At 32.7% G+C, this 14585-nt stretch overlaps 1 protein-coding gene across 1 annotated transcript in view; it reads right to left on the reverse strand.

Moving 5' to 3' along the window:
• Positions 1-14585, reverse strand: part of Hdx (highly divergent homeobox) — a 121086-nt gene that overhangs the window by 26222 nt on the left and 80279 nt on the right. Inside the window, exon 6 of the mRNA XM_046425394.2 lies at positions 325-532. Coding sequence (XP_046281350.1) covers positions 325-532 — 208 coding nt within the window. The remainder of the gene's footprint in view (positions 1-324; positions 533-14585) is intronic.

Below are 14585 nucleotides of genomic sequence, written 5' to 3' on the forward strand. Positions count from 1 at the left end.
GTGTATTTTAGTGCTCTAATCTAAATTGACCAGAACTCCAATAAAATAAAGATAATCATTTATTTAATTATAATATATGAATTATTGAAATAAATAGCATTTTAATGTGTAGGAGATCATTTTTGTGGTAGATGACTGCTACTTGTGTAAGTTGATGAGGGAGACTATTTAATGGAAACATTAAAAATGAATCTCTTTCTTTACAAATTCTTGGTCAAGTGTTTTGAAAACTCTACATTTGAGGTGCAGTGAGCCAAAAAGCAAGAAAAATGCATCAGATTTATAAAGGCTATTATTAGGAGGTGTAGCAAGCACATAAAGTACCTTGAGAGCTTCCTTCGGACAAACAGATGGATACTTCATCATTTCTGTCATTATCCTCTCCTACTTCATGCCCAGCTTCCTCTCCTTGTGTGAGTGCAGACAAAGAAACAGATTCGGGCTGCTCAGAGAAATCAGCAGGGCCTCCTCTTGGAGGTGGAACTTCAATCCCCATTAAACGGTATTTCCTTCGTCGATTCCCAATCCAAGTCTTTATAAAAAAATATAAGAGGGAGTTTTATAAATGTAGAAAATTTAGCAGTCTGGCCATTAAAAATGAATGGATGCTACATAAAATTTGAATAAAAAGAATAAACAGGTACAGAATAATGAATTTATGTCAATAAGCTAAAATAAAAATAATTTTGTTTTATTTCAAAAGAGATTATTAGCACAAGCAGAATATTTATCTAAATATTCAGATTTTAGAACAATATACAATCTAGTAGAGACCACTTTGTTTCTGTTTTTACCTTATTTCTGAGGAAATCAATTCACCAAATCTCTCAAAAGTGAATTGCCTCTTTTTTTTTCCAAAATAAATAAATAAGTAAATAAGGCCATTACTTTAGTTCTATATTCCTATAGTTCAAATGCCATTTCAAGTTTTGTTCCTTCTAGGTAAAAAATGTGCTCTTTATTGCTCTCTATTCTAAAAATTTAATTTTATTGTATTTAGAATCAATTTTTGAAACATGTTGAAATAATTTTAGAATCACAAAAAAATTTCAAAAATAGGTCTTGTGTGATTTTTCACTCCATTTCCTCCAAATTATACTTTACAATATTATAGCACAATATCAAAAGCAGGAAATTGATACTGTACTATATATATATATATGTTCTTTTATTATACCATAACTTTACCCCTCCACACTATCCTTGACTTTTGGCAACCACTAATCTATTGTCTACTTCTGTATCTGTTTCAAGAATATTATATAAGTGGAATCATACATCAGTAAATCTTTTAAAATCAGCCTTTTTTTCCCATTCAGCATAATTCCCTGGAGAGTCATTTAAGTTGTATCAGTAATCCATTTTGTTTTACTACCAAGTGGTATTCCATGGTATGTATGTACCAAAGTTTGTTTAATCTTTCAGCTGTTGAAGGACACATGTTGTTTTCAGTTTTGGGCTATTATATATAAAGCTATTATGCACACTCATGAATAGGTTTTTGTGCAGACATAAGTTGCAATTTTTTAAGGGAAAATAAATAAGAATACAATTTTGGGATTATATGTTAGATTATATAAGAAACTGCCAAATTGTTTTCTAGTGGAGCAATGCCATTTTACATTACTATTGGTAATGTATGAGATATCCAACTTTTCAGCTTTCTTGCCCATATTTACTGTTGTCAACAATTTTTTAAAAATTGGATGTTCCCAATCGTGTGTAATGAAGGTTCATCAAGTTTATCCTTCCTTCCTTCCTTCCTTCCTTCCTTCCTTCCTTCCTTTCCTGAGGATTGAACCTAGGGTCTTATGCATGTTAAGCAGGCACTCTACCACTGAGATTCATTGAGTTCTTAATTTGGTTTTTCTAATTGGTAGTGATGTTGAACATCTTTCCATGTGCTTATTTGCCATCTGTATATCCTCTTCAGTGAAATTTCTCTTCATTTTCTAATTGAAGTTTTTGATTGAACACACAAGAGAGTGTAATTTTAGAGCCCTTCATATAGTCTATATATGAGTTCTTGGTCAGATATGTGGTTGACAAATATTTTATCCCAATCTTTAGCTTATTTATTTCCTCCTAGTCTTCCACAACAGAAAATTAAAAACTGCTTTAAAATAAAAACAACAGGAAAATTGATAAGTATCTAGCAAGACTGGCAAGGAAAGAAAAATAAAATAAAACGTTAATATCAGGAATGAACCAAAGAATGTCACTATAGACTTTGCAGACACGAAAGGAATAACAGAATAATAAAAACAACTTTACCCACACAAATATCATGGTTTAGATGAGATGAAATAATCCATTGAAAAGCACAAACAGACTCAACATAAAATAGTTAAAATTATAATGCTATTTTCAAAAAACAAATTCTGAGGTATAAACTTAACAAAACGTGTACAAGATTTATGTGCTAAAAATTACAAAACACTGATGAAATAAGAATGGTTCTAAATATACAGAGAAATATTATGTGCTAACAGATTAGAAGACTCAGTGTTCTAAAGATGTAAATTCCTCCTAAAATGATATGCAGGATTAGCAAAATTCCTATAAAAATCCAGGCAAGAATTTTTGTGGATATATTTAACAGATAATTGTAAAATTCTTATGGAAGGGACATGAGTTAGTATAGATAAAACAATATTTAAAAAATACAGTGGAAGGAATCCTGACACTCAATTTCAAGACATTAGGTCAATGGACCAAAATACCCAAGTCAGAAATAGCCCCACACAAGCATGCAGAGCTCAGCTTATTTTTGACAAAGGTACAGAAACCATTTGATGGGGTATGGTAGTCTTTTCAAGAAATGATGCTGGGGATGCTAGGGTTGTGGCTCAGTGGTAGACCATTTGCCTAGCATGTGTGAGGTACTGGGTTTGATCCTCAACACCACGTAAAAATAATAAATAACATAAAGGTATTGCATTCATCTACAACTATAAAAAATTTTTAAAAAAGAAATGATGCTGAAACAATTGGATATCCAAAGGAAAATGAAATGGACCTCAACTTAAACCCCACACCTTATCAAAACATGAACTCATAATGATTATAGATTTAAATTTCAGTCCTAAATTGGATTATGATACTCCTTCCTTGTATTTCAACCAGAATTTCTTCTGTATAACAGGGACTGCAGAAATACAAAGCCACCTTAGAAATATAAATACAAAGCATGAATGAAGTTACCTTTATACTTTGTAAGATTTTTCAAACCAATACATATAAGGCAACACAGAAGAACTATTCAGTTAGTCCAGTGATACCAATTTTTCTTTGTAATTGTTGGGAAATCTTCAAATTCAGGAACTTTAGGATGTTGGATATGTTTAGCATCCAATACTATATGTGAAGTCTGAAATACATGGATTGTTTTGTAAACTGCCAAGTTAAAACCATACAAAAGAAAATAAAACTATTTATGGGTATTAGTTTTTTCTAATTTTACTAACTTCCCACTTGGAAGGAATATTAGTTAAAAATTTTTGATCTATTTCAATTTCCAATTATATTATCTCACTGAAAATGGAATACTAGACTTCAGAAAAAGTAAAGAACTGCAACTTCTTACTAAAATACCTTCAAATTGTCAGTGGTCTCTCTGTTTTCCATCTGTGAATTCTGATGTATAAAAATTATAATGCAAAAGTTTTTTCTTTTACAATAGTCCTGGACCATGTTGCTGCAGTGATAGTATAAACAATTGGAGGAAGACACCAGTTTCCTCAGAATACTTCTTGTTTCATTTGGGTCATAAAATATATTGGACAAAATAAAGGAACACAAGGACCAAGTTCTTCTTTATCTTCAACTTTTTTGCAACATTTTTGGGAGAGTTGAGTGATTGTGAAATGTACAAAGATAAAGATATGTAATATGAATATTGAAAGTATATGGGAACTTATTGCATAAGAAGGCTAAAATATTTCCTATTTGATACTCCTCAAACTAAAAGGCAATGGGAAATGACTCTATATAAATACATTTCTAGTGGGTTTATTACATTTTTATAGAATCATTGAAGATGGAAGTGATCTTAGAAGTTGCTATGGTTGGAATATTCATATCCTCCTCTCAAAATTACAATATTGAACTCCAAATCACCAAGGTAATAGTGTTAGGAGATAGGGCCTTTGAAAGTTTAACAAATCATAAGGGTAAACTCTCATAAATGGCATTAGTGCATTTTCCAATGAAACCTCAGAGAGCACCCTCACCCCTTCCATCATTTGAATACAGCAAAAACACCACTATCTGTTTAGACCTGTACTGGACACAAAATATGCTAGCACATTGACCTTGGATTTCTCTACCTTTATAAGTGTGAGAAAAATAAATTCTGTTGCTTATAAGCCACCCAGTCTCTAGTATTTTGTTGTAGCCACTTGGTTAATTTTATAGGCTAACTTAATTGTGCTAAGGGATGCCCAGATAGCTAGTAAAACAATATTTCATGTGTTTCATAAGGATGAGCTGTAAAACATTAGTATTGGAATAGGTAGACTGAGAAGTTAACTCTTTGATAAGAGGGAGGGCATCAGCCCAATCACTGAGAGCCTTAAGTTTCCATATTACCTTTGCATAAAAACTCCAGGAATATGGAACATAACACTGTGCAAGTTTACTAAGTCCAGTTTTTTCACAGTTTTGTTTAAAGTTTCTCATTCTTAAACTGATTCAATATTTATTTTCTTTTTTCCTGTTGGCAATGTTTCCATTTCTTTCCTCCAGATTTTCTTCAAGTCAAACTCCCTATACATTCCAGCTATTCTAGAGTATATTTCATTGTTTCAAATTAAACACTCTTATTTTTTTTAACACTCTTAATTTTGAAATACACAATTTTAAAATAATTTTGTATGATTCATTAACAAGTTATTTTGTCACTATGGGCCTCAAGCTACTTATGTGCAAAATCAGGGAACTGGTTTCCAAATCTTGTATTTTCCTGATTATAAATGTAGCTCTGAGGTGGTAATACATCTGTAGATTAACACTATATATTTTCTACCAGAATTTCTATGTATTAACATCAAAAATATAATGGTTATTAAAATGAGTACCATCAGATCCCATACATTTCCAAGCACATTTCTGTTAAACAATATGAACCTATATTTCAAACTTTTAGTGTAAATATATGTTACTATATATTTGGCAATCTGTGCATGATATATAGAGTATATCTTTCTGTTAGAAATTCATTCACTAGGGCTGGGGATGTGGCTCAAGTGGTAGCGCACTTGCCTGGCATGCATGGGGTGCTGGGTTCGATCCTCAGCACCCATAAAAATAAAAAATAAAGATGTGTCCACCGAAAACTAAAAAATAAATATTAAAAAATTCTCTCTCTCTCTTTTTCTCTCCTTCTCTCTCTTAAAAAAAAGAAATTCATTCACTAATTCCACAAATAGTACAAAACAACTATTATGTACCAAGCACTGCTATGGTGCTGGGGATATGGTGGTGAGCATAATAGGCACAATCTGTATTCTGATGGATACTGAACTTACAAACTACAAGTGATTATAATGAACAAATACATAAATATAAATATAAATTACAACTCTTGAACAAGTATTACAAAGAACCATCTAAAATATTAAAAGACAATGACATAGTGTAGCAAAGTCTTTTTCAAAGTTACCTGATCATAAAAATTATGATTGGAGGAAGTTTCTCAAAAAAACAAAGATAGAACTTCTGCATGACCCAACCATACAACTCCTAGATGTATGTATAAATAAAGCAAGTAAAATAAGCATACAAAATAGATACCAGCACAACCATGTTTATTGTTAGCACTATTCACAGTAGTCAAGATATGGAATCTAGATAGGTGCTTGTCAAATGATGAGTGGATAAACAAAATATGGTATTTAGACACAATGGAGTATATTCAACTATAAAGAAGAATGAAGCTTCTTTACAGTAAAGGAAACTATCAATAATGTGGAGAGAGAGCCTACAGAGGGTGAAAAAATCTTTATCACATACACATCAGATACAGCACTAAACTCCAGGATATATTAAGAACTCAAAAAGCTAAGCCCCCCCCCCCAAAAAAAAAAAAAAAACAAAAACAAAAACAAATAACCCAATCAATAAATGGGCCAAGGACCTGAACAGACACTTCTCAGGAGATGATATACAATCAATCAACAAATATATGAAAAAAATGTTCAACATCACTAGCAATTAGAGAAATGCAAATCAAAACCACTCTAAGATTTCATCTCACTCCAGTCAGAGTGGCAGGTATTATGAAGACAAATAACAATAAGTGGGGGCAAGGATGTGGGGGAAAAGGTACACTTATACACTGCTGGTGGGGCTGCAAATTTGTGCAGCCAATATGGAAAGCAGTATGGAGATTCCTTGGAAAATTGGGAGTGGAAACACCATTTGACCCAGCTATCCCTCTCCTTGGTCTATACCCAAAGGATTTAAAAACAGCATACTACAGGAACACAACCACATCAATGTTTATAGCAGCACAATTCACAATAGCTAAACTGTGCAACCAACCTAGATTCCCTTCAATAGATGAACGAATTTAAAAAAATGTAGCATATATACACCATGGAATATTACCCAGCAATAGAAGAGAATAAAATCATGGCAATAAAATAATGCAGGTAAATGGGTGGCATTGGAGAAGATAATGCTAAGTGAAGTTAGCCAATCCCAAAGAACCAAATGATGAATGTTTTCTTTGATATAAGGAGTCTGATTCATAGTGGAGTAGGGAGGGGGAGCATTGGAGGAATAGACAAACTCTAGATAAGGCAGAGGGGTGGGAGGGAAAGGGAGGGAGCAGGGATTAAAAATGATAGTGGAATGTGATGAACATTATTATCCAAAATACATGTATGACGACACGAATTGGTGTGAATATACTTTGTATACAACAAGAGATATGAAAAATTGTGCTCTATATGTGTAATAAGAATTGTAATGCATTCTGCTGTCATACATAAATAAAAAATAGTAAAAAAAGAATGGTAATTATCATGAATACAAGCAACAATACATGTTGGTGAGGTTGTGGGGAAAAAAAGTACATTCATACATTGCTGGTGGGACTGAAAATTGGTGCAACCAATATGGAAAGCAGTATGGAGATTCCTCAGAAAATTTGGAGTGGAACCACCATTTGACCTAGTTATCCCACTTCTTGGTTTATACCCAAAGGATTTAAAATCTACATACTACAGTGACACAACCACATCAATGTTTATAGCAGCTTAATTCACAATAACTAAACTGTGGAATCAAGGTAGGTGCCCTTCAACAGATGTATAAAGAAACTGAGGTATATATACATAACAAAATGTTACTCAGCCTTAAAGAAGAATGAAATTATGGCATTTTCCAGTAAATGAATGGAACTAGAGAATATAATGTTCAGTGAAGGAAGCCAATCCCAAATAACCAAAGGCTGAATGTTTTCTCTGATATGTGAATGCTAATTCACAATAAGGGCTAGGAAAGAATAGAGGTACTTTGGATTACACATAAGGGATTGAAGGGAGGAGGTTTGGGAGTAAGATTGGCAGTAGAATGAATCAGACATTATTATATGATTACATGACCTGTGTAACTCTATATCATGTACAACTAGAAGAATGGTAAGTTATACTCCATTTATATATGATGCGTCTAAATATACTCTACTGTCATGTGTAAGGAATTAGAACAAATAAAAAAATCATCAAATAAATAAAAGATGTGAGAGTAAAAAAGCAGTAAATCCTATAATTTTCAGGAAAATGGATGCAACTAGAGTTCAACCTGTTAAACAAATAATTCATACACAGAAGAAAAAGTACCATATATTTTCTATGGGATGTGGAAGCTTTAAAAACAGATGATCTGAAACCAGGCATAGTGGCACACACCTGTTAATCCCAGTGACTCTGGAGGAAGAGGCAGGAGAATCACAAGTTCAAAGCCTGCCTTGGAAACCTGGCAATCCTCCAAGCAACTTAGTAAGACTATATCTCAAAATTTAAAAAAATAAAAATAAAAGGGCTGGGGATGTTGCTCAGTTTTTAAGTGCCCTTGGGTTCAATTCCTGGTACCAGAAAAAAGAGTGATCTGAATGTACAAGATGGACTGTTATGTACTGCTAGAAACTGGGAAGGGGGGTGGGGAGAGAAGAGAGAGGGAAGAACAAAAGATGGTAGAAAGGAGTATAGACATGATCAATACATGTTATATGCATGTGCCCAAATTTCACAGTGAGACTCATTGATTTGTATAATTAATAAAAAGGATACTATTAGGGAAAGGGAAACATAGATTCTCAGGTCCTTCCTTGCAATTTTTGATTCTACAGGCATAGAATTGAGTAATCAATATTTTTAATAAGTATCCATGATAACTTTTATGAAGAGGCATAAACTACCAAGTTATAAACAGAAATGATGTTAGGCTGGGTGTAAAGAGAACTGGCCTCTAGTGACTGGCTGCCTGAGTTATCTTGGGCAAGTTGTTCTCTAATCCGGCCTCATTTCATGCAAATATATTAAAGATACTGAATTCAATCCCAAGGTGCTCACCAACTTTGAACCAGTGTTTATGTAGATAAGAAAGTTTATACATAATAATTGAAAAGTACTGTTCTATGAAATCAACTTCTAATTTAACCATGCTCTTTTGAATATAAATATAATTTTAAACAAAAAGTACATGTTTTCCATGAAGTTTGTCAATTTAATTGTATTTCAAACATTTAAACATTTACTTCAAACATGTTGTTCATACAAATATCTGACCACCCAAAATTACTTTGTCATATACATTTACTATAATCCTAACACAGATGAAAGGGCAATTTCAACAACACAGGAGAGGAAGATAACTTTAATGAGAAATTACTGTGCTTCATGTTATCCACATATAATATTTCAAAACAGCCCTATGATATATTATCTTCATTTCCTGATAACTGAAGTACAAAGATATTTTAAAAAATGATGATGGGAAACTACAAGTTCTTTGGGAAAGCTGCATTTTTCACATGACACTTAGAAGAGGTCTGGCATATAATGGGTATTCAGTTTACCTGAATAAATGGAAAAGTCAATACATAATGGGCACTAACCTGGGAATGACATTTCAAGTTAAAGAAACACTAATATTCAATAAAGTCAAAGGAAAAGTATACAAAATCTGTTTCCTATACTTCTTAGAAGTACAATAGCCTTCATTTATCCACAAGTTTATTTTCTTAAGTTCCAGTCATCTGTGGTCAATTGCAGACTGAATACATTAATATATGTCTTTACACTTTCAAGAGAGTACATTCATGTGATTTTTATTATAGTACATTGTTATAATTATTCTATTTTATTATATTACTATTGTTAATCTCTTATTCTGCATAATTTTCTTATTTTTCATTATTATAATTATTAAAACATATTCATTTCACAAACTAATGGATTACACTGTTAACATTTCTACAGATGCATGTATTATGTCTGCTCCGTTCTCCTTCCTTTCCCTACCTCTCATTCTCACCCCTACCCATGATCTCTTTCCAGACCCTAATAGTCTCACTTATACTTTCAGGTTAAAAAAGATTTTTCCCCTTTAGCTTATATATATAAAGGAAAAACTTATTTGTCTTTCCGTGTCAGGTTTATTTTGCTTAATATCATGAACTCCAGTTCCATCCATTTTCCTGCATATGGCAAGATCTTATTTTTGTTTTAGCTGAATAATACTCCTTTGTGTGTATAAACCATATTTTCTCAATTCATTCATCTACTGAAAATCACCTAGGCTAATTCCTATCCTGACTAATTTTGAGTACTGGTGATATAAACCTTTGTATGGAAACATGTTTTGTATGCTAAATTTATTTCTTTTGAATAAATACCCAAGGGTGGTGTAGATGATCATATGGTAGTTCTTTTTCTTTTTTTTGGTGGTGTTGTTTGCTTTTTTCGTGAGGAACCCCTATACAGTGTTCCAAAGTGGCTATATTAATTAATTTATATTCCCACAAAAAGTGCACTAAGGATTCCTGTTTCTTCACAACCTCACCAGCATTTATTATTTTTTTATTTTTTGATAGTATTCATTATAACTGGGGTAACATACAATCTTAACATATTTTTCATTTGCATTTCCTTGATGGTTAAGGTAATAAGCATTTCTTTATATATTTGTTAGTCATTTGTACTTCACTTTGTGAAGTATCTGGTCAGAACATTGGGCTATTAACTAATCAGTTCATTTGTTTTTCATTGCTAATTTTTTTTAGTTCTTAACATATCCAGGATATTGATCCTCTGTCAAAGGATTATCTGGAAAAGATTTTCTCCCATTATTTATGTTGTCTTTTACTCCATTGATTGCTCCCTTTGCTATACAGGGACTTTTTAATTATATGTAATTCCATTTGTCAATTTTTGATTTGATTCCTGGGCTATTGTAGTTCTATGCAGGAAATCATTACCTGTGCCAAAATTTTAATGTGATTTTTTCCATGTTTTCTTGTAACCATGTCAAAGATTCTCATCCTATATTAACCTCTTTTGTACATTTTGATTTGATTTTTGAATAGGATGACAGGACTCTAGTTTCAATCTTATACATGAGAGTATCCAGTTTTCCCAATACTGTTTGTCAAAGAGGCTGTCTTTTCTCCAGCATGTTTTTGGCTTCTTTGTTGAGAATCAATCAATTGGCTGAATATGTGTGAACTTATTTATGGGTCTTCTGTTCCATTGTTCTATGGGTCTGTTTGTATGCCAATACCATTATGTTTTTTTTGTTGTTGTTGTTATCACTATGGCTTTGTATTATGTTTTTAAACCAGGAATTTCCATACCTTCAGCATTTCTGTTTTCTCAGGATTGTTTTTGCTATTCAGGATCTTTAGTGTTTCCAAATGAATTTTAGGATGTTTTCTAGTGATAGGAAGAATGTCATTGGTAATTTTCACATGGATTGCATCAAATCTGTAGTTGTCTTTGTGAGATAGTCATTTTTAACACTAATTCTCCCAGTCCATGAACATGGGGGTATTTCTATCTTCTTCTGTTTTCTTACAGTTCTTTCTTCAGAGTTTTGTAATTTTCATTGCAGAAGTTTTTCAATTTCTTACATTTATTCCTAGTTATCATATTGGTAGTTATTATGAATATGACTGCTTTCATAATTTCTCCCTTAGCAAGTTTATTATTGATATATAAGAAGAGTTACTGCATTTTGTATCTTGTTAGTTTGCTGAATTTGTCTGTTCTAAAATCTTGTGGTGGGCCGGGGGGGTGATGGCACATAGCTGTAACTGCAGTAACTTGGGAGGCTAAGGCAGGAAGATTGCAAGTTCAAGGCCAGGTTGGGCAATGTAATGAGAATGTGTTTCAAAGTAATAAAATAAAATAAAATAAAATGTGTGGGGATGTGGCTCAGTGGTAGAGAGCACCTCTGTGTTCAATCCCCAGTACAACCAAAATTAAATAAATAAATATTTGGTGAAATATTTAGGATTTTCTATGTATAGAACTGTGCAGTAATTTGAGCTCCTCCTTTCCTATTTGTATGTTTTTATTTCTTTCTCTTGCTTGAGTGCTCTGGCTGGAAGTAATAGTGTTGAATTGAATAAGAATGATGAGAATGAACACCTCTTCATTTTCCTAATATTAGAGGAAATGCTTTCAGTTTTTTCCCCATTTAGGATGATATGGTATGCATTTGTAGTTGTATGATTTCTGCAGTCTCTCTTGCCAGTGACCTCTATTTTCATTCTAAGATAAGATGCAAGAAATTTATTTATTGAATTTGTGAAAATTTGCTTTGTGTTCTAATATATAGTTTATTTTGGAAAATTCTATATACTAATGAAAGAATGTGTATTCTCCAGTTGTGGGAAGGAGTATTCTACAGATGTCAGTTAAGTCATACTTGTCTCTACTATAATTTAACTCCATGTTTCTTTGTTGATTTTTTTTTTCCTGCACGATCTGTCTATTGTTTAGAGTGGGGTATTAGAATGACACACTATTACTGAATTGAGGCTTATTTCACACTTTATTTCTAGTAGAATTTGTTTTATGAAGTTGTGTTATTTAACATTTACTGCATATATATTTATAATAGTAACAATAACTATATCTTCCTGGTGTATTGTTCCTTTGATCAATATATTGTGATATTTTCTGTCTCTTATAGCTATTGAAGCTAGATTTCATATTCCATTTGCTTAGAATAACTTTTTTCCATCCTTTCACTTTCAATATGTGTATGGTTTTACAGGTGAGGTAAGTTTCTTGTATAGAAAACACTGCTACAATTTATGTTTTAATACATTCAGCCAATCTGCATTTTTTAGTTGGAGAATGAAGACTACTACTTATAGTCATAGATAGTACTGAAAGATTTGTGCTTTTTCCTATCACTTTATTGATTTTCTTTTGGTTGTTTAGAGTATTCTATGTTAATTTGTTCCTATTTTATTCAACCTAAAAAATTGATGGTTTACTGTATTGATAGAGTTGATTTTTCTTATCTGATTTGTATGACTCATCCTCTAGTGGGTTTTATTCTTTTACATGCAAACATGATTGTGTTTGTCTCTCTTCCTCTTCTGCACATAGATTTTCCTTAAGCATTTTTTTTTTTGTAATGATAGTCTAGTGGTCATGAACTCCCTTGGTTTTTGTTTATCCTGGATTATCTTTTATTCCTCATTGATTCTGAATATTAATCTTGTTGGAAAACACAATCTTCTTTGCCAGTTATTTTCTTTTAGCACTTGAGATACTATGTTCCATATCCTCCTGGCCTTTAGAGTTACTGCTGAGAAATCTGTCATTACCATACTGGGTTTGCCTTTAAATGTAATTTGGCAATGCTCTCTTAGCAGTCTTTAATATTCTTTCTTTGTCCAGTTCTTTTGGCAATCTAACTATAGTATGTCATGAACTTATTCTTTTGTGGTCATGTCTATTTTTGGTTCCTAATATATCCTATACCTGCACATTAAAGTCTTTCCCAAGATTTGAAAAGTTTTCTGCTCTTATTTTACTATGTTCTCTATGTCCACAGTGTGTAGCCTCTACTCCAGTATACTGATTATATAGACATTTGATCTTTTGATGGTGTCCCAGACATCTTGTATCTTCTTTTCATTCTTTCTTAATTTTTATTGCTGTCTGAATGCAATATTTTAGTGGATATGTCTTCAATATCCAAAATTCTTTCTTCTGATTGATTTAAATGGTTTGAGACTTTTAGTTGTTTTTCTTTTTTTTTTTTTAAATCTGACTAACTGCCTTTCATTTCCAAGATTTCTGTTTGGTTCTTTTTTTCAAAAATACCAATATGAATTGCTCTTTACCGTGCTACATTGTCTTCTTTATTTTCTTCAACTGTTTACTTGTATTCTCTTGGATTTCATTGAGATTTTTTAACACAATTGAATTCTTCGTCTAACATTTCATCTATTTTGATATCTTTGAAGTATATTACTTCAAATTTATGTACTTTAGGAGGTGACATACAGCAGTCTCCAACCATAAGAAGAGCTTCAAGCCCTTAAGCTTAACTGGAGCAACCAGCATCAGAATCACTTTCAAGTAACAGAGTTACTAACAACAGTGCCTGTGGAAATCTGCAACTCCTAATAGGGTCTACTATTTCCAAAGTAGAAGTAACCACAAATGGCACATCTCAAATATTCTGCTACCTATATCATAAACTGCCTGAAGTAGCAGAGTGTCCCATTCTTACAAATCTTACAGAGACAATGGGTCTCTTCAACACTGATAGAGTATTCTCTGTGCTCAAACTCACAAATTACAAACAAAGAAGCTACAGGAAAAAAATTACACTATGGAGTCAAGTTGGAAATAAAATCAACATTAGATAACAAATTGACACCCCAATTCACAATGGCAGAAGAAAGCTGCATATAAAAAGGGCACAATGTTTAAAAAGGAGAGATAGTCATCCCAACAAATGTACAAATCTCAACATAGAAACGTAAGAAATATGAAGAATAAGGAAGCATGTCACCTCCTAAAATTCATAATGTTCAGTTTTTTATATTCTTTCTTCTTCTGGATTTAATCTGTTGTTGAGGCTTTCAGCTAAATTGTTTTTTAGCCTGACTAATGCCTTTCATTTTCACAGCGAGGACTGAGGGCTAGACTCTCAACTCCTACTCATGGGACTTCCTTCAGATTTATCATCTCTCCATGATCTGACAAGGTGTGGATGCCACTAATGTAGAGGACAGACATAGATGTGATGCCATTAACTATTGTGTTTTTCCTCTCTGATTCTACTGTGGGGCATCTGCCCAGGAGCTGGATGTCATCCTCCCCCTATCAATGACCATCTGGATATAGGTTTAGATCAATTATATTATGTCCACTCTTTTCTATAAACAAAAAATTTCTGCCAGGGTTTGTTTGGGACTGGATTGTGATTGGAACTCGGCTGAATTCCTCCTAGTCGAACTTGGAGTACAGCCCATAGGTAGAGCACTCACACAATATGTTCAATGCCCTGGTATGATAACTAGTACTGTGAGACACCAAGAAAAAAGA

Source organism: Marmota monax, unplaced genomic scaffold (assembly GCF_021218885.2).
Source record: "Marmota monax isolate L192 unplaced genomic scaffold, Marmota_monax_Labrador192_F-V1.1 WCK01_AAM20220418_F8-fsc00176, whole genome shotgun sequence".
Classification (NCBI taxonomy): Eukaryota; Metazoa; Chordata; class Mammalia; order Rodentia; family Sciuridae; genus Marmota; species Marmota monax.